The sequence below is a fragment of the Procambarus clarkii genome, chromosome 20 (assembly GCF_040958095.1).
Source record: "Procambarus clarkii isolate CNS0578487 chromosome 20, FALCON_Pclarkii_2.0, whole genome shotgun sequence".
In the NCBI taxonomy this organism is placed as follows: domain Eukaryota; kingdom Metazoa; phylum Arthropoda; class Malacostraca; order Decapoda; family Cambaridae; genus Procambarus; species Procambarus clarkii.
Window position 1 is genome coordinate 30,982,353 of NC_091169.1, and position 22,038 is coordinate 31,004,390.

Below are 22,038 nucleotides of genomic sequence, written 5' to 3' on the forward strand. Positions count from 1 at the left end.
AATTCGTGAAAACTTGGCTTATTAGGCAAATCGGGTCTTGCATAGTAGGCTGAGAAGTGAGTTCTGGCTACTAGGTACGACATATATATATATATATATATATATATATATATATATGTCATACCTAATAGCCAGAACGCACTTCTCAGCCTACTATGCAAGGCCCGATTTGCCTAATAAGCCAAGTTTTCCTGAATTAATATATTTTCTCTAATTTTTTTCTATTGAAATGATAAAGCTACCCATTTCATTATGTATGAGGTCAATTTTTTTTTATTGGAGTTAAAATTAACGTAGTTATATGACTGAACCTAACCAACCCTACCTAACCTAACCTATCTTTATAGGTTAGGTTAGGTTAGGTAGCCAAAAAAGTTAGGTTAGGTAGGTTAGGTAGTCGAAAAACAATTAATTCATGAAAACTTTGCTTATTAGGCAAATTGGGCCTTGAATAGTAGGCTGAGAAGTGCGTTCTGGCTACTAGATACGACATATATATATATATATATATATATATATATATATATATATATATATATATATATATATATATAATACATATATATGTCGTACCTAGTAGCCAGAACGCACTTCTCAGCCTACTATGCAAGGCCTGATTTGCCTAATAAGCCAAGTTTTCCTGAAGTAATATATTTTCTCTAATTTTTTTCTTATGAAATGATAAAGCTACCCATTTCATTATGTATGAGGTCAATTTTTTTTATTGGAGTTAAAATTAACGTAGATACATGACCGAACCTAACCAACCCTACCTAACCTAACCTATCTTTTTAGGGTATGTTAGGTTAGGTAGCCGAAAAAGTTAGGTTAGGTTAGGTTAGGTAGGTTAGGTAGTCGAAAAACAATTAATTCATGAAAACTTGGCTTATTAGGCAAATAGGACCTTGCATAGTAGCCTGAGAAGTGCGTTCTGGCTACTAGGTACGACATATATATATATATATATATATATATATATATATATATATTTATATATATATATATATATATATATATATATATATATATATTATATATTATATATATTATACACACACACACACACTCATAGACTCATAGACTCATATGGTGAACAACTCCAAGCAAGCCTAAGGGCTAACATAGAGTTAGGTAAGGATCTCCAACTGGAAACTTCACTGACAACTCACATAGAGGAGGTGAATAAAGAACTAGAAAACTATAAAGAAGAAATAAAAGCGACATATGCTGAAGTTGTAAAAGAGAAAGAGACTATCAAAGAAGTGTGTTCGGAAGTCAAAACCAGAAATGACCAACAAGACGCAGAAATTAGGCAAGCAATTAGGAAAGAACTGGTTACCAACAGTAAACTGGTACAAAACACTGCAGATAGAACTAAGTCCATAATCATTTTTGGATGTTTAGAGAAGGAAATTCCATCTAGGGTGGACCGAGCGGCAGAAGAGATGAAAATCATAGAGAAAATAGTAGGTTTAGGAGAAGGCTCAAAGGAAAATGTCAGTGATTTTAGAAGAATAGGAAAATATGAGAAAGAAAAGAACCGCCCCTTAAGGGTGACGTTTAATGGAGTGAAAAACATGATGGAAGTGCTAAGAAATGCCAGGAAACTGCAGAGTGATGAGGTTGGCAAATTTTGGTCAATAAGACAAGACCTCTCCAAGGAAGACAGAGAAAAGCTGAAAATGAACCTAATTGAGGCAAAACGTCTAAATGGAGATAGAAATGAAGACAGAAATTCTTTTTTTTACAAAGTGACAGGGACTGGAAAGCTTGTGAAATGGTACATAAAAACAAAGCAACAAGATCAGTAGTGGAAGGGGGAGTAAAGAGCAAAGGAAAAGGGAACATGTTCCTGAAAATTGTATATACCAACATAGATGGAGTGAGGTCAAAAACTTTGGAGTTGCAAGATATAATCCAGCTTAGGGTCCCAGATATTGTTGCATTATCAGAGACGAAACTTGAAGGAAATATAATAAATGAAGTCATATTCCCAAGAGGCTACTCAGTTTGGAGACGTGACAGGAAAACTAGGAAGGGAGGAGGAGTGGCTGTACTGGTGAAAAAACACCTGAAGGTAAAAGAGTTAATATTTGAAAACCCTCGAGATATTGACATAATGGCATTGCAGGTCTGGAATCAGGATGATAAGCTGATAATTGTAAATACCTACAGCCCACCAGCAAGCAACACATGGACAAAGTAAGAATTGGATGACAAACGAGAGGGCCTCATAATGGTCATGAGAGATATTATTGTACAAGCAGATAAAGATAAATCACGACTGTTGATACTGGGGGACTTCAACTTTAGAGCAATAGACTGGGAGGCCTATGAAGCAAGAACGGAGGACTTTTGGACATGCAGATTTGTGAACCTCATTCTGGAGACATTCTTGTATCAACACATAAAGCAAGCCACAAGAATGAGGGAAGGAGATATACCGTCAGTACTGGATCTAGTATTCACCAGGAAAGAAGAAGAGATTTTTGACATCCAGTACCTTCCTCCCTTGGGAAAGAGTGATCACGTCCTGTTAGACATTAAATATGCTTTAAGATATCATCTAGAAGAAAATGGGGACATTGAAACAGTTGATAAACTCGATTTAAGGAGAGGCAACTATGGGGAACTTCGAAATTTTGTTAATGAGTGTAATTGGACAGAATTGTTGCTAGGCAGGGAAGTAAATGAAATGTATGCCAAATTTTTAAAACTATACGAGGAAGGCACACAAACATTCATACCAAAACAGAGATGCAGGGCCAGAAAACAGGATTGGTTCGACAGAAATTGTGAGAGGGCAAGAGACCAAAAGACACAAAAATGGAATCAGTATAGGAAGAGGCCAAACCCCCAAACATACCAGCGATACAAAGATGCGAGAAACAACTATACAGCAGTAAGGAGAGAGGCAGAAAGAAATTTTGAAAAAGGGATAGCAGATAAATGTAAAACAGAACCGGGCCTATTCTACAAATTCATAAACAACAAATTGCAGGTAAAGGATAATATCCAGAGGTTGAAAATGGGAAACAGATTCACGGAAAATGAAAAGGAAATGTGTGAAACATTAAATGAAAAGTTCCAAAGTGTGTTTGTACAAAATGAAATCTTCAGAGAACCAGACACAATAAGAATTCCAGAGAACAACATTGAGCGGATAGAGGTGTCTAGAGATGAAGTGGAAAATATGCTAAAGGAGCTCGGGAAGAACAAAGCAGCTGGCCCAGATGGCGTTTCACCATGGGTTCTGAGAGAATGTGCATCTGAGCTCAGCATTCCACTTCACCTGATCTTTCAGGCATCCCTGTGTACAGGAATTGTAGCAGACGTGTGGAAACAGGCTAACATAGTTCCAATCTACAAAAGTGGCAGCAGGGAAGACCCCCTCAATTATAGACCTGTATCATTGACAAGTGTAATAGTGAAAGTATTGGAAAAGCTAATCAAAACTAAATGGGTAGAACACCTGGAGAGAAATGATATAATATCAGACAGACAGTATGGTTTTCGATCTGGAAGATCCTGTGTATCGAATTTACTCAGTTTCTATGATCGAGCCACAGAGATATTACAGGAAAGAGATGGTTGGGTTGACTGCATCTATCTGGACCTAAAAAAGGCTTTCGACAGAGTTCCACATAAGAGGTTGTTCTGGAAACTGGAAAATATTGGAGGGGTGACAGGTAAGCTTCTAACATGGATGAAAAATTTTCTGACTGATAGAAAAATGAGGGCAGTAATCAGAGGCAATGTATCGGAATGGAGAAATGTCACAAGTGGAGTACCACAGGGTTCAGTTCTTGCACCAGTGATGTTTATTGTCTACATAAATGATCTACCAGTTGGTATACAGAATTATATGAACATGTTTGCTGATGATGCTAAGATAATAGGAAGGATAAGAAATTTAGATGACTGTCATGCCCTTCAAGAAGACCTGGACAAAATAAGTATATGGAGCACCACTTGGCAAATGGAATTTAATGTAAATAAATGTCATGTTATGGAATGTGGAATAGGAGAACATAGACCCCACACAACCTATATATTATGTGAGAAATCTTTAAAGAATTCTGATAAAGAAAGAGATCTAGGAGTGGTTCTAGATAGAAAACTATCACCTGAGGACCACATAAAGAATATTGTGCAAGGAGCCTATGCTATGCTTTCTAACTTCAGAATTGCATTTAAATACATGGATGGCGATATACTAAAGAAATTGTTCATGACTTTTGTTAGGCCAAAGCTAGAATATGCAGCTGTTGTGTGGTGCCCATATCTTAAGAAGCACATCAACAAACTGGAAAAGGTTCAAAGACATGCTACTAAGTGGCTCCCAGAACTGAAGGGCAAGAGCTACGAGGAGAGGTTAGAAGCATTAAATATGCCAAAACTAGAAGACAGAAGAAAAAGAGGTGATATGATCACTATGTACAAAATAGTAACAGGAATTGATAAAATCGACAGGGAAGACTTCCTGAGACCAGGAACTTCAAGAACAAGAGGTCATAGATTTAAACTAGCTAAACACAGATGCCGAAGAAATATAAGAAAATTCACCTTCGCAAATAGAGTGGTAGACGGTTGGAACAAGCTAAGTGAGAAGGTGGTGGAGGCCAAGACCGTCAGTAGTTTCAAAGCGTTATATGACAAAGAGTGCTGGGAAGACGGGACACCACGAGCGTAGCTCTCATCCTGTAACTACACTTAGGTAATTACACACAAGCTTCCTGTTCCTGGCAAGACAAATAATTAATTATGTACACAGGCTTTCAGTCCTCGAGAACTGGAATTATACCCAATGTAAGTCGGACCTGACCTACCTTCTTTGTGCTTACCTATCAATGCTGTGACTTGTCAGCAACTAGGGAAAGTGAGGTCTAGCTCTTCATGCACTGTCTGCTAGCCTTGTTGTTCCAGTTTCACTATTCTGTTTAACTATTCTGATGCTCAACTTCTTTGTTGAATCTGGCCTTAACCCTTAAAGTGCGCATCACTTCATATGAAGTGTAAATCGTTTTACCAGTCAACTGCGCTTCACTTCATATGAAGTGTATGGGTACCGCGCACGATTTGAATGGCCCGCGGTGTAGCTGGGGGTCCCATACGCTGCCCAGGGGCTCTAGTAAACAGCGGCCATTTTGAAAAAAAATCCAGCTCACGCTCCGATGGCATGGGAGGCCTCAGTTTAGCGAGAGTCACCATGGCGATCGCACAGTCAAACGCCTCACGAGCACGCATCACTCAGTCCCTCACCCCAGAGCAAATAGCCCACGAATTATTCTCTGAAGGTGAAGAAAGTGTGTTTGACGATTCAGACAACGATGAGGATTATACACAGTTGTCGGGAGATAGTAGCAGCAGCAGTGAAAGTGAAAATGACCGCCATGCCATGGCGAGGCCTATACGCTCTCCCATGCCTCCTCGCCCATTTTCTACCCCAATTCTACCACGACCTCACAGTTCCTGTGGATATTTTCTGTTTGAGGGTGACGAGTCAGAGGGAGGTGACTCCTTTTCTGGGTTTAGTGACTCAGATCAAAGTTTTATTGAGCCTGTGGCTGGTACCAGTGGTGTAACTGGGCGAGAAATTGTCGCGTCAGCAGCATCTCGCCCAGCCAAGTGCCACCGCATGGCACCACATGAGGGACCAAGACCCTCGTGTTCACGTGCATCCACCTCACGTGCATCCACCTCACGTGCATCCACCTCACGTGCATCCACCTCACGTGCATCCACCTCAAGTGCATCCACCTCACGTGCATCCACCTCACGTGCACCCACCTCACGTGCACGTAGCCACCGTGCTTCTCGCAGACGGTATTCAGCTCCTGGTCGCCGGTATGCATCGCTTCCTCGCCGTCTTTCCTCTGCATCTCGCAGGACGCCTGGTGTACTTGAGTGGAGTGATGGTGACGATTTTATTCCTAATATTCCTCACTTTGACGATAAAGATGTAGGGATTACAAACCTTTTCCCTAATCAAGGTGAGGACATGGCTGAGATGGAATATTTTACAGCATTCTATGATGAACCACTCATGGAATACATTGTACACCAAACGAACCTGCATGCTGCTTACCTGATTGAGAGGGAAATCACAGAATTTTCACGACTGCAGCGTTGGAAAAATACCACAGTGGTGGAAATGTATGTGTTTTTGGCACTCTGTTTGTTGATGAAGCACTGTCACAAACATGCAATAAATGACTATTGGAGCAAGGACCATACAATACCAACACCTTTATTCGGGAAATATATGTCACGAGACAGGTTTCAGATACTCCTCAGGTGTCTACATTTTGGAAGTGTTCAGGACCGAACACCTGATGATAGACTGTGGCGAGTGAGGCACTACATGAACGATGTTATTGGAAAATTCAGAGATTTTTACGTACCAGCACAGAAGCTGGTGGTTGATGAATCTCTCATACTTTTCAAGGGACGTGTTCCATTCAAACAGTACATTCCCTCAAAACGAAACCGATTTGGCCTGAAATTTTTTGTTCTTTGTGATTGTGAGACAGGATACGTGTTACACATGATTCTGTACTCGGCTAGTGATGTAGACATTCCCGGTAACGACGAACATGGATTCTCGGGGAGTGTAGTGAAGACCATCATGGCTCCGTGGATGAACAAGGGACACATTTTATACACAGATAATTACTATACAAGTCCCTTGCTAGCTCGGTTCTTGCTAGAAAATAGAACCGGATTGGTTGGTACAGTAAAGCCACAACGAAGGGAAATGCCTGTGTTTGACAACGACATTGCAGTTGGTGAGTGTCAGAGAAGGAAAAGTGATAACATTCTGTCAGTTCGGTGGAAAGACAAAAGAGAGGTGAACTTGTTGACAACAATTCATGATGGAACAATGGTGAACAGTGGGAAAGTGAGCCATAAAACAAACGCACCACTATATAAGCCAGACTGTGTTTTAGACTATAATATCAACATGCGGTTGATTGATAAATCAGACATGATGATTGGCACTGCAGAGTGTGTGCGGAAGACATGTAGGTGGACGAAAAAAGTGTTCTTCCATCTTGTGGACATGAGCATGCTGAACTGTTTCAACATGTACCTTGTGAGAACTGGACGTAAGCCCACTTTCCGTGACTTTGTATTTGATGCTGCAATACAGTTATTAGGAAAGTTTGCAAAAGATGTCCCAGGTATTCAGCGGCCCATCATAAACCCACTGTTGCAGCATGCTGGTACTCCACGCCTCGCTCACACTGAAGGCTTCCTAGCACACAAACTTAAGTATTTGCCACCTGGTGTGAAGCGTGCAATAGCCCAACGTGATTGCTTGGTGTGTAAAACAACGACACGTAGAGACAAGAAACGGAAGCTTGTGCAAACATGGTGTGAAACGTGTGGTATCCCATTATGTGCTGTCGACTGCTTCAATGACTACCACAGTCTAGAAATCTTCTAAGTGTGCTTCAAAGTGTGTATAGCGTGTGCGAGTGTGTAAATATGTAAACATATAAGCAGAACATATAATATAATAGACTGTAATGACATATTATATTGCCGTAATTGAAAACATTTGTGCGCCTGTGTATACTCAAATATGCAACAATTATTGATACAAAATATGTTCAAACAGTATTTGAAACACAATTAGTGAAAAAAAATTAGATAAAATGCGCTTAGACATTGTAAATAAATAGCGCGAAAATATATTTGTGGCAACTCTGGCTGTTTGAGGACCGCGCGCAACATCTCCCGGGCGTGTACTGCATGAGCGACCATGCAGATTGTGACGTCATCGCAGAGCTTCTCGGCTCTATTGCAACAAAAGTAAGTACAATAGAATTTTTTTTTTATTTTTCCCGTGATCAGTGAACAGAACTTAACAGATTAGCAAAAAAAAAAAATTTTTTTTTTTTTCAAAATGACATGCGCCTGTGTGGATAGCAGGATATTAGACCCCGAGCATGTTAAGGGTTAACATAGTGGATACAGGGGGCTTCCTCCATCCAAATGTAAGAAAACTTAAATATGTAATTATTTCAGTAATGAAATTTGAAAAATTCTTATTATAGTGCATTTTCTTGTTGACCACCCATACAGGGTACACATATTTATCTAAATTTCTTTGACTCATTTGTGTTTCCAGCTTCCTACTGTATTTTATTGTCCTACTTTTGCTCAGTTTAAAGAGGCTGTCTCTACCTTGCCTATTCTCCCCTCAGTATCTTGTATGTTGTGATTATATTTCTTGTGTTTCTTCTGTTCTCCAGGGTTGTGAGGTCCAGTTCTCTCAATCTATCCTCATAGCCCACCTACCTCTTGCACCAATTTTGTTGCAAACCTTTACACCTTTTCAATTTGAGTTTTGTTTTACATGATATGGCTTTCAGGATGGTTTTGCATATTCCAGTATTGGTCTAAAAAAAACCCTGTGTGGATTGCCTTGAAAGAGTTCTGATTTAGAATTGTAAATGATGTACCAATGTTTGCCAGCATCCCGTATGCTGCCTTTGTCACCCTGCCTATGTATGCCTTTGATGTTATTGTTGGAATTATATTCACCCCTAAATCTGTTTCTCTCTCCAACTCCTGTAGTTCCCTTCCATTTATGGTGTAGACACCTTCTGATCTTTCTCCCTTCCCTATCTTCATTATCTTACACTTGTTGTGATTGAACTCCAGCAACCATTTGTTTGCCCATTCTTTGAGTTTATTAAGATCTTCCTGTGACTTTCTGCAGGCCTCCTATGTTCTGCATTAGCTTTGCATCTTAATCATTGACATGTATAAGCTCACTCCCTCGGGTAGATCATTTACATAAATTAGGAACAGTAGTGGTCCCAAGAATGATGCTTGGGAGTCCCCCACTTTTTACATTCTTTCAGCTCAAGAACTTGCTCTGGCTCTGGTGCATACTTTGTCTTCTGTCCCTCAGGTACTCCTCAGGTACTCCTTTACCCAGTTCAGTGCCTTCCAAATTATCCCAGCTTGCTTCTCTATCTTGAACACCAGTCTTCCATGAAGAACAGCATCAAATGCATTTTGACAATCTCGGAAAATTCATTTACCCAGCTTTATTTATCCTGTCATATTTTAGTAACCTTGTCAAAGAACTTGATCAAGTTTGTCATGCATGACTTTTCCCTCCCAAATTCATGCTGTCCTCTTGTTACAAAGTTTATCCTCTTCAGGTGCTCCACAGTTCTCAACGTGATTACCCTCTCCAGCACTTTATCGGGAATACTTGTCAGTGGCATTGATCTGTATTTTAGTGTCTCTTGTCTATCTCTCTTTTTTTTAATATTGGGACAACCTTTTTTTCAGAACTCTTGGAGATTTCCTGTCTTGTGTGTTTTATTGAAAACATTAGATAGTGGGTGACAAAGTACCCCATTGGACTTCACTCAAAACCCTCACCTTACTGTAGTTCCCAGGTCTGTAGTTATTACAATACTATATGTTATTACGATTGTGTAATATATTGCATATTATATTTGAAAGTGAGTATATTATACATCATAACTCATGATTTTGGGGGTGAAATTCCTTTATAAATGGGTAATACATTTATGGTATCTAACACTGAACACTGGCACTTAGGTGGCTAAACACTCGGTGAGTACCAAAAATTCTACTACTGTACCTTCATACAGTACTGTATATGTCTGTTAGTGCCTACATACTAGATTATTGTCATTTTACATACAGTAATGTGAACTGTCAACCACTGGGGGAAATTACATTTACCAAGTGAGCTCTTTGACTTGTCATTATTCCATTCATCTGGGCTCTAGGAGACTCGAATCACCGACCCCACGCTTGTGAGGCAGAAACTTTTACTTGTCATTAATTCTTCTGGAGCTACTTGCTGAACCCTTTCTATCTGTGGTGTCTTTGGTATTCTCCACATACTTCATATTCACATTTAGAGTACAATACTGTACTCTCTTTTTTCTAAAGTTGGTTTTGAATTTGCAGGTTGCTCAGTGCCATCACCATGAATGAAGCAACTGGTCGGGTTGTTATTCAGCAATGTCTCAGTGCCATTTTGAAACTAAAAGGTGCTGATGAACAGGTGCCAGAAACTATTGAGGTGAGTTTGGTTATACCTTCCACTACTGAATTATTTTAAAGTACTGTATATACAACAATAATTTTCTGGGAGGGCTACTTGAAGGTTTCTGAGGAGGTGGCTCTCTTCTGTATTGTTGGTGGCAGCCTTGTCCTTCTAGCCTTTCAACCATGTGTTGTTGCAGCAGGGTGGGCTGCTGGGGCTAGGGCCTTGTTCTTTCCCAGCTGAGGTAGTTGACTGGAGATGTCAGTTTCTTGGTCCATAGCGCTGCCTTTGGATTCTGCTCCTCCCTCTTGACAGCATTCTCATTCTAATTGGAAGGGGGGTTGGCTCGTCTTCAAAATCAAATCAAATGTTTATTTAGGTAAGGTACATACAGTACATACAAGAGATTTTACAAAGAGTGATGGATTTATAGATAGGGCTAGTACATACAATGCCTAAAGCCACTATTACACAAAGCGTTTCAGGCATGAAAAACTTAAATGACTAAAGCTTAATACTAATTGAGCATAAAGAATAAAATGAGTTGAGAACAAATAAAAAAAGAGATAAAAAAGTGGGGGGGAACATGGCTGAAAAAGCAGCACAAATACAATTCTGTCGACAAACAGCGCCATTTAAAAAAAAAAAAAACAGACATTGGTTGACAATAGAGGGGTAAGGTAGGTTACAGGGAATTTATTAGGTATAGCTTCGTTTTTATCTTAAACTGGTTGAGAGAGGTACAGTCTTTAACATGGTTGGGAAGGTCATTCCACATTCTGGGTCCCTTGATTTGTAGAGCATTTCTAGTTTGATTAAGTCGTACTCTAGGAATATCAAAACTGTATTTATTTCTGGTGGTGCTCATGGGTTCTGTTACAACCTTCTATGAAGCTTTTGAGGTCAGGATTGGCATTACAGTTCAGCATTTTATGTATGTATAATACACATGAGAGAATGTGCAGTGACTTAATATCTAACATATTCAGAGATTTGAGTAGGGGTACCGAGTGATGTCTGGGGCCAGAGTTGGATATTGTCCTAATAGCAGCTTTGTGTTGAGTAATTAGAGGACGTAAATGATTTTGGGTAGTAGAACCCCAAGCACAAATACCATAGTTGAGATATGGATAGATGAGGGAGTAATAGAGAGTCACCAGGGCAGGGCGGGGTACATAATATCTGATCTTAAAAACAATGCCAACAGTTTTTGAAACTTTTTTTGATATATTTAGAATGTGTCCCTGGAAATTCAGCTTGTGGTCAATGAGAATGCCAAGGAATTTGCCATCTAATTTGTTACAAATTTGGGTATTGTTTATTTTGAGATTTATTTGATTAGAGGATTTGTTGCCAAACAGAATATAGAAAGTTTTGTCAATGTTAAGGGTGAGTTTGTTGGCAGTTAGCCAAAGATGGACTTTATTTAGCTCAGTATTTACTGTGGCATTTAGAGCAAGGGGGTCAGGACTGGAGTAAATGAAGGTTGTGTCGTCAGCAAATACAATTGGTTTGAGGTGTTGGGAGGCATTTGGCAGGTCATTAATGTAGATGAGAAAGAGGAGAGGGCCAAGTATGCTGCCCTGAGGAACACCAATGTTGATGGTTAGGGTGGGAGAAATTGAATTATTCACAGAAACATACTGGAGCCTGTCAGTAAGGTAGGATTTGAGGTATTGCAGAAAGTGTCCTCTGACTCCATAATGATGTAATTTAAGAAGAAGGTTTTGGTGGTTGACAGTGTCAAAAGCCTTATGCAGGTCCACAAATAACCCAACAGGAGAACTCATTTTTATCAAGAGCTGTATGAATCAAGTTAAGCATACTAATAAGTGCATCGTTAGTGCTTTTTTTTGGTCTGAAGCCATATTGGCAAGAGCTAAGTATATTGTGTTTGGCTAGATAAGAGTAAAGCTGCTTGTAGATTAGTTTTTCAAAAGTTTTTGACAAGTTAGGCAGGATTGATATAGGTCTGTAGTTGTTAACATCTGTGAGATCACCACATTTGTGTACAGGGGTAACTCTCGCTTTTTTTAGGATATCTGGAAAGGTTTGGAGTTCAAGTGACTTGTTGAAGAGCAATGCAATAGCAGGGGCTAAAGTTCTGGAGGCTTTTTTGTAAATTAATGTTGGTATCTCCTCAAGGGCACTAGACTTGGTTTAAGGGAAAGGATTATCTCATTGACGTCAGTGGAATTAATAGGTTTTAGGTACAGAGACTGTGGATAGTTACCTGTAAGATAGTCCTTAACATCAGTACTGGAAGATGGAATATCATTTGCAAGGGATGATCCAATAGAAGAGAAGAACCTATTGAACTCAATAGCAGAATCTGAGGCTGAAAGCTGACCATCGTTATTGGACAGGAGTGTTGGTTTGTTATTTAAAATCTTCTTTGATCCCAATATTTGTGAAATTGTGCCCCAAGTTTTTTTAATGTTGCTCTTTATTTGGGTAAATTTATCTTCGTAGTATTTAGTTTTGGCTCGTCTAATTATCTTGGATAGCAATAACGAGTAATTCTTTGAGAATTCTTTGGAGACAATTCCTAACCTATACTTCTTCTCAAGGTCATGTTTTTTATTAATGGATTTAAGTATTCCCTTTGTAAGCCAGGGATTGTTAAGCCTTTTGGCTGTGACTTGTTTTGTAAGCACAGGACAATGGGTGTTATAAAGGCTAAGAGTGTTTTGAAGAAAAGATTGCACTGCTAGGTTGTGCGAATGTCGACGGCACATACAGAATCACGTGTGCAATTGTTTGCAAATCAAGGAAACCAAGAGCCTTGCAACATTGCATGGACAAACTGCCAGTGAAATATTATAACTCAAAGAATGCATGATTTACGTAGGAGATCTTTCTTTCCTGGTTTCATGATGTGTTCTGTAGGGAAGTTTGTGACTATCAAGTTAAGAAACTCAAAGTAAGGCCAAGCGAAGTTCGGGCTTTGCTGCTGCTTGATAATGCGCCTGCTTACCCCAGAATTGACACGTTAACCTCACTTGATGGCAAGATAACGTGTATGACACTTCCTCCTAATACAACCTTTCTCATCCAGTTTATGAATCGGGGAGTTATCTGTGCCACGAAGAGGTTGTTCACCAAAAAGATGCTCAATGAAGTTTTGGTGGTTTTGCCTCTTCCGGAAGACGTTGAACTCGGTGTGGATAACAGGGCTAAAAAAAAAACTTGAGAATTAGAAGAACTATACAATCAAGGAAGCCATCTATAACTGGGCCAAGGTGTGGAGTGACGTAAAGGAATCGACTTTGAAGAATTCCTGGAAAAAAATCCTCACGTCTACGGTCAGAAATGAGGAGGATGAAGAAATGGATTTTGAAGGATTTACAGATAATATCCATGGAATGTTCAGAAATGCCGGCAAAAACTTAGAAAGACAGGATGTGGTTGATTGGCTTGAAAATGATGCCAATGATCCAGGATATGGTGTGATGAGTGAAGACAAGATTCTCCAGTCTGTTACTGGTGAGGTCGACGAAGATGAGGAGGATGAAGAAGACAGTGAAGAACCAACACCAATGACCACAAAATACAGTGTACTCATGACCTATGTTGACAGATTAATAAATTTTTCATCCAATTGTGCTCATCCAGAAGTTGGAAACATATATCAGTACCTGAGGCAAACCAAAGAGCTGATCATACAACAGGCCAATGAACACAGAAGGCAAGCTACACATGATTCATACATGGTACGAAAATCAAGCCAAGCGCCTTCAACCAGTGACACGTCACAGACAAGCCAAGTGCCTTCAACCAGTGAGGCGTCACAGGCAACCCAAGTGCCTTCAACCAGTGAGGCCTCACAGGCAACCCCAGGCAACAACCAGGCAAAGGGGCCTCGTAGCCTGGTGGATAGCGCGCAGGACTCGTAATTCTGTGGCGCGGGTTCGATTCCCGCACGAGGCAGAAACAAATGGGCAAAGTTTCTTTCACCCTGAATGCCCCTGTTACCTAGCAGTAAATAGGTACCTGGGAGTTAGTCAGCTGTCACGGGCTGCTTCCTGGGGGTGGAAGCCTGGTCGAGGACCGGGCCGCGGGGACACTAAAGCCCCGAAATCATCTCAAGATAACCTCAAGATAACCCAAGTGCCTTCAACCAGTGAGGCTTCAGAAGCTGGCAGTCAAAATTAACTTTGCTTAATGAACTGTACAGTAATTTTAAGTGTTAATTTTAGTGTTAGTATAGGTTACGTAAATTGTCAAGAATTTTTAACTTCAAGATATGTGGCATCAATCAAGAGGACAAACAACAAGGTAAGTTGAGGTTTCTAGTTGAATATTTAATAATTATATGTGGCAAGGCAATTCAAATTATGTTGTTTGTAGTATAAAAATAGTTGGAAATGGTTACATTTGGACTCGGAGGTGAAAAAGTACCATTATCCGGAACACGTGATTATCCAGCTGGGGGGCCTTCCCATATAGTCCGGATAATCGAGTGGAGACAGTATTGTAATATAGGTTGATGATAGTGAGTGGTGTCTCAAGGAACATAAAAGTATAGTGCTTTGGAAAAAGAGGTGAGATAACATGAATGTGCAAAGTGAAGTGAAAAATTGGATGAGAAAAAGTGACCCTAGTGTTTACAGTGCAGACAAAAACATTCAAGAACAGTGCATCAGCAAGAAGGAAACAAAACAGAGCTAGATTTTGGGGGCTTTAATGAAGAAAGCATTGATATAAGCAGTTTACACAACAAATTGGCAAAATTAGATATTACAGTGAACTATCATGTAGAAATAACCAGCAAATTGAAAGAAGGTAATGAGAACTTGAGTAGCAAGGTTTTAGGTCTTGAGGGGTTAATGAAAGACTTATGCAAGGACAAGAATAAATTGGAAACAAATTGCAAAGCTATGGAAGAGGAAAATAAACTCTTAAAAATAGTTTTGGAAGAAGTTAAAGCAAATTTAAACTTAAATGACTACGCTAGGTTAGGTAAGGAAATTCAGCAGGAAAAACAGCTTTTGTCAGTATAGATGGAGGAAGTTACACAGGGAATAGAAAAGTGCAAGAAAGATATGCAACTCACTTATGCACAAGTGGCCAAGGAGATGGAAAAAATAGAAGAAGCGATAAAGGAAGCCAAACACTGCAGCAACCAGGATAAAACAAACATTAGGCTGGAAGTGAGAGAGGAACTGGCATCAAATCCTAAATTGGTGCAAAACACAGTTGATGGAAGTCTGATAATTTTTGGTTGCAAAGAAAAGGAGATAACATCTAGGTCAGAAAGAGCTGTAGAAGGAGAGAAAGGTAGTTGATAAAATTGTTGGCCTCGTGGAAGGTCTTGCTACCATCGAGAATGTCTGTGACTATAGGAGGATTGGAAAGTTAGTAAAAGGGAAAGATCAACCTTTGAGGATCACCCTGAACAGTGCCAAACAGATGGAAGAAGTACTAAGAAATGCTAGAAAATTACAAAGTGATTAGGTAGGGAAAGCATTGTCATTAAGACGAGATCTTTCAAAAGAAGACAGAGAGAAGCTCAAACTGAACCTTGCCGAGGCAAAATGTTTAAATGAAAGCAGGAATGAAGAAGAAATCAATTCTTTTTTCTATATAGTGATAAGGGTAGGCAGACCAGTAAAGTGGTACATAAAGGCAAACCAACAAAATCATTAGAGAGAGGGGAGTGAAGAATAAGGAGAGGGGGAACAAGTTCCTGAAAATTGCATACACCAACATAGATGGAGTGAGATCAAAGATACTGGAGTTAATGCTCAAACCGCGCATATCATATATAAATATCAGTGAGAAAACCGAAACCGCGCACATCATTTATATATGATTTCGTGTCTAGCGCTATAATTTAAACGCCCCGCCTGGGATAGGGGCAGCTATAGTACAGCCACGACCGATAGTTGCCAGATGCCACCTAGAAAAAAAACCAGGCCAACATTCTTGGGTGTTACAGCGTCAGTATTGAGCAAGCCACCAAGGCTGGCGCACGCAGCACGAGCTCACAGCACCGCTGTTCAGCTTGTGACCACAGCATCGCCTACAAATACCATAATATAAATGATACTGCTATTATTTAGCAGTGATAGTATTACTGAAGCCCCCTGACTGTGATAAAACTGACCAGGATTCTGATAATAGCAGGATTGTGGTGATATTTAGCACTGTGCTCCATGGAGGGAGGAGTAAGGCTGTGGGAGGGAGGGTTGTGGCGTCGTTTTCTGACTGTGTGTGGCCACCATTTATTGACTGCACTCACCATACCAGCTTAGTGGTTCGCCATGGTGAACACAAATGTAGATACTTATATATAACGTGTATATAGTGTGAGATAACAGCGAGAGGAGTAGGTTGGGAGCCGCCATTTTGGTGAGGGAGGAGCGTCGTCTGCACGACTTGCCATGTTGTTTACTGATGGCCACCATGATCTTTGGGCACCATACCAGCTTATTTGTTCAGGTATGGTGAATAAAACAGGTAGATACTTATATATAATGTGTGTATATAGCGTAATAACACCACAAACAATATTGTTGGAGGACAAATATTAGTGCGTCTGGCCTTGAGGGCGGCCGCCGATCAGCTGACTGTGTGAGTAGCTATGTCTTTGTGCCTTTACTCACCATACAAGCTTAGATGTACAGTTATGGTGAACAGAACATGTAAATACGTATATATAACGTCTGTGTATAGTGAATAAATACAGAAAGAGTATTGTGGGAGGTGAATGAGGGTGAGTGAGGTGGTGTTGAGGGAGGGAGTGGCAGTGAGTGGCTCGCTGGTGTTTGGCGATCACTTCTCGTTGCTTTTTGACTCACAAGACCAACTTAGTAGTTCGTTATGGTGTACAAAACATGCAAATACTTATATATAACCTGTGTATATAGTGTAACAACAGCAAACTATTTGTTTATTGTTTTATGAACATAATAATTGAATCACTAATATGCGCACCATAATTTTGAGTACAGCGATGGTTCACACATTTTATAATATAAATATACCACAATTCACTGTATGGAATAATATTGCTGCAAAAAAACTAAGAAAAAATCAATCAGAGACATTGAAATAATTAGGTAATAATATATTTGTGGCAACTGCCGTCTGACAGCTCGGGCGGAGTAGATCTTGTCTGGCGAAGGCTCTGCCAACGCCCCTTTTTTGCCACACTTCCCTACCCTATTGCGGCTAAAATATGCCACCTTCGATTTTTTTGTTATTTTTTCCGTGATCAGGGAACAAAAATGAACACTTCTATAAGACGAAAGAATTTTTTGGATTTTTTTTTTTTGTTGCGCCTGTGGGTGTGAATTCCATTTGGGCCCCTAGCGGTTTGAGGGTTAAGTAATTACCTAAGTGTAATTACGTAAGTGTAGTTACAAGGATGAGAGCTACGCTCGTGGTGTCCCGTCTCCCCAGCACTTTTTGTCATATAAATGCTTTGAAATTACTGACGGTTTTGGCCTCCACCACCTTCTCACTTAACTTGTTCCAACCGCAACGCGCTTGCAGGCCCAGGCTTTGGGTGCGCAACGTGCCTCCAGGTGTTTTTATTTTTCACGTTCCATTCAAAACTCCCGCGGCTACATGGGGTTCACATCAGCTTCCTCAGGGCTCTTGTAAACAGACGCCATCTTAAAAAAAAATCATGGTCCACATTGCCGGGTGTCAGAGCCTCAGTAGTGAGTGAGCAACTGAGGCTGGCGCTTGCAGCATGAGCGCACAGCACTGCTGTTCAGCGTGTGACCACAGAATCGCCTAATATTGCCAAAATATATATATAATCTGTTTTATTTAGCCATGACAGTATTATAGAAGAGCCCGAGTGTGATAATGACTGGGTACAATGTTCAAATATCAGTGATTCAATGCTGTTCACGATGTTCACAGCGCTAGCCACAGCACCACAGCGTTATTTCGTCTATCTAAGAATCTTCAAATGACATTTTAGGTTCCTTTTCAAAATAAACTTGTGGTCAATTATTTATTTACAGGTATTAGTGACCAGGATTGTGGTTATAATGAGCGTTGTGCGTAGGAAGGAGGAATTTTGGTGAGGGAGGGAGGAAGGGAGAGAATTGAGGTAGCCTCACTGTGTGGCAGTAACTCTTGTTTTGCTCACCATACTAGCTTTGTGGTTCGCTATGGGGAACACACATGTACATGGGTATATATAGTGTGTGTGAATAGTGTAATAACAGCACCAGGAGTATGTTGTGAGGAGCTATTTTGGTAAGGGAGGTGACGTCGTCTGCTGTCTGCTGTGTGATTTGTCATGCAGTGTATGGTGGCCACTGTACTGTTTGGACACAATACCGGCTTACTTGCTTAGTTCTGGTAAATAAAACATGTAGATAGGTATATATAACATGTGTAAATCGTGTAATAAATACAATAACAGTATGGTGTGGGAGGAGCAATGTTGGCGAGAAAGATGTTGGAGTGAGGGAGGGCTGGCTGGGTGTGGCTGCTCACACTCGCGGTGTTCTGAGTGTGTTGATGGTGAATGTATATAGTGTGTGACAGTGTATAGTGTGTACATATGTTGAAAATATACATAAATGAACATGAAACATTGGTGTGAATAATTGTATGATTTGGTGGAGCAATGTTGACAAGTAAGATGTTGGAGGAGTGAGGGAGGGCTGGCTGTGTGTGGCTGCTCACACTCGCGGTGTTCTGAATGTGTTGATGGTGAATGTATATAGTGTGTGACAGTGTATAGTCTGTAAATAGATTGTATATATACATAAATTAGCATGATACATGGTAAATATGTACAACACATGTGTACACAAGTGTCATGCACGTAACACAGTGTCCTCAGACAGGACGGATGTATTACTGCCATAATATAGTGTACGTGTTCATTATACATAGGATTAGCACATAAAAACAAATAAAATGTATTTGGAACTGTGCGCAAAAAATGAACAAAAATATATTCGCGGCAACTCGCGCACCCCGCCCCGGGCGCCCCACTGGCCCCTGGAGCTTACTGCACAGGCAAACGGGGAATGATGACGTCACGCGCCAACTTACGGACCCCATAGCAGCCGAAGTAAGTACAAGTTCAAAATTTTTTGACATACCCATACTGAGGAAAGGGTTTTTGACACTTTAAAAAGACAAAAGAATTTTTTCAAGAGAATTTATTTCCTGCGCACTGGGGGGAAGGGGGTGTCATATTTATAGGCTGCGCAGTTAAAGGGTTAATGTCTCTAACCTCTCCTCGTAGCTCTTGTCCTTCAGTTCTGGGAGCCACTTAGTGGCATGTCGTTGCACCTTTTCCAGTTTGTTGATGTACTTCTTAAGATATGGGCACCATACAACCGCTGCATATTCCAGCTTTGATCTAATAAAAGTCGTGAACAATTTCTTTAGTATTTCTCCATCCATGTATTTAAAAGCAATTCTGAGGTTAGAAAGTATAGCATAGGCTCCTCGCACAATGTTCTTAATGTGGTCTTCAGGTGACAGTTTTCTATCTAGAACCACCCCTAGATCCCTTTCTTTGTCAGAATTCTTTAAAGATTTCTCACATAATTTATAGGTTGTATGGGGTCTATGTTCTCCAATTCCACATTCCATAACATGGCGTTTATTCACATTAAATTCCATTTGCTAAGTGTTGCTCCATATACTTATTTTGTCCAGATCTTCTTGAAGGGCATGACAAATATCTAGGTTTCTTATCTTCCCTATTGTTACGATAGTGAGTACATTATTATTATTATTTTAAGTGTGCATAATAAATATAATACTGTACTTACCTAGTTGTTTCTAGGACCAAGATGAAGCTAGCTAGAGTCAATCTTGGCCAATGTACCTGGTGCATTTATACCTGCTTATGTTCCAGTACTCTGTTGCACTTACTCTTCAAGCTGTGAAGGGAGGTTGCTTCCACCACCCCCACCGTCCCAAGTTAAATTAACTTGTTTACCACCCTCGGCCGGAGCCGGTCGGCCGAGCGGACAGCACACTGGACTTGTGATCCTGTGGTCCTGGGTTCAATCCCAGGCGCCGGCGAGAAACAATGGGCAGAGTTTCTTTCACCCTATGCCCCTGTTACCTAGCAGTAAAATAGGTACCTGGGTGTTAGTCAGCTGTCACGGGCTGCTTCCTGGGGGTGGAGGCCTGGTCGAGGACCGGGTCACGGGGACACTAAAAAAAGCCCCGAAATCATCTCAAGATAACCTCAAGATTATCTTAGCATCATCAGCAAACATGTTCATGTAATTCTGTATTCCCACTGGTAGATCGTTTATGTAGACAATGAGCATTACCGGTGCAAGAACTGAACCCTGTGGTACTCCACTCGTAACATTCCTCCAATCTGATACCTTGCCTCTGATTATGGCCCTCATTTTTCTGTCAGTTAGGAAATTTTTCATCCATGTTAGTAGCTTACCTGTCACTCCTCCAATATGTTCCAGTTTCCAGAACAACCTCTTATGGGGAACTCTGTCAAAAGCCTTTTTTAGGTCCAGATAGATGCAGTCAACCCAACCATCTCTTTCCTGTAAAATCTCTGTGGCTCGATCATAAAAACTGAGCAAGTTCAATACACAGGATCTTCCAGATCGAAAACCATACTGTCTGTCTGATATTATATCGTTTTCCTCCAGGTGTTCTACCCATTTAGTTTTAATTATTTTTTCCAATATTTTAACTATTACACTTGTCAATGATACAGGTCTATAATTAAGGGGGTCGTCCCTGTTTCCACTTTTGTAGATTGGAACTATGTTAGCCTTTTTCCACACATCAGCTACAACTCCTGTACACAGGGATGCCTGAAAAATCAGTTGAAGTGGAATGCTGAGCTCGGGTGCACATTCTCTCAGAACCCATGGTGAAACTCCATCTGGACCAACTGCTTTGTTCTTACTTAGCTCCTTGAGCATTTTTCCACTTCATCTCTAGACACCTCTATGTGCTCTGTTGTTCCCTGGAATTCTTATTGTGTCTGGTTCCCTAAAGATTTCATTTTGTACAAACACACTTTGTAACTTTTTGTTTAGTGTTTCACACATTTACTTTTCATTTTCCGTGAATCTATTTCCCATTTTCAACCTCTGAATATTATCCTTTACCTGCAATTTGTTGTTTATGAATTTATAGAATAGACCTGGTTCTGTTTTACATTTGTCTGCAATCCCTTTTTCAAAATTTCTTTCTGACTCTCTCCTCACTGCCGTGTAGTTGTTTTTCTTTCATCTTTGTATCGCTGGTATGTTTGGGGGTTTGGCCTCTTTCTGTATTGATTCCAATTTTGTGTCTTTTGGTCTCTGGCCCTCTCGCAATTTCTATTGAACCAATCCTGTTTCCTAGTTCTGCATCTCTGTTTTGGTATAAATTTTTTTGTGCCTTTATCATATATTTCACAAAACTTGACATACATCTCATTCACTTTCTTGTCTAGCATCAAGCCTGTCCAATTATACTCACTAAAAATTTTTTTAAGGTGGCCATAATGTCCTCTCCTGAAGTCAGGTTTTTCAACTGCTTCAACTTCCTTATTTTCTTCCAGATTATAACGCATTGCATACTTTATTCCTAAAAAGACATGGTCACTTTTACCCAAGGGAGGAAGGTACTGAATGTCAAATATCTCTTCCTCCTTCCTGGTGAATATCAAATCTAGCACGGAGGGAACGTCCCCTTCCCTCATCCTCGTAACATGTTGATACAAGAATGTTTCCAGGATGAGGTCTACAAATCTACAGGTTCAAAAATCTTCTGTTTTAGCTTCATTTGCTTCCCAGTCTATGGATTTCAAGTTGAAGTCACCGACTATCAACAGTTGTGATCTATTGTTATCCGCTCTCGCTATAATCTCTCATTATTGTTATAAGACCTTCGCGTTTACTATCTAGCTCTTCCTTTGACCATGTGCTGCTTGGCGGTGGACTATATGCATTTATGATAATTAGTTTATCATCCTCATGGCAGATCTCTAGTGCTATTATGTCAACTTCTTGTGGATTGGCAGTCATTAT

At 40.2% G+C, this 22,038-nt stretch overlaps 1 protein-coding gene across 4 annotated transcripts in view; it reads left to right on the forward strand.

The window, feature by feature from the left end:
* Window positions 1-22,038, forward strand: part of LOC123755366 (D-aminoacyl-tRNA deacylase 2) — a 60,304-nt gene that overhangs the window by 7,433 nt on the left and 30,833 nt on the right. For 2 of the 4 annotated variants that reach the window (XM_069327842.1, XM_069327843.1), the window contains exons 2-3: window positions 9,316-9,425; window positions 9,970-10,084. In XM_069327842.1, the coding sequence (XP_069183943.1) occupies window positions 9,989-10,084 (96 nt within the window). In that variant the 5' untranslated portion in view covers window positions 9,316-9,425; window positions 9,970-9,988. The remainder of the gene's footprint in view (window positions 1-9,315; window positions 9,426-9,969; window positions 10,085-22,038) is intronic. The other 2 variants (XM_045737922.2, XM_069327841.1) reach the window with 1 other exon arrangement.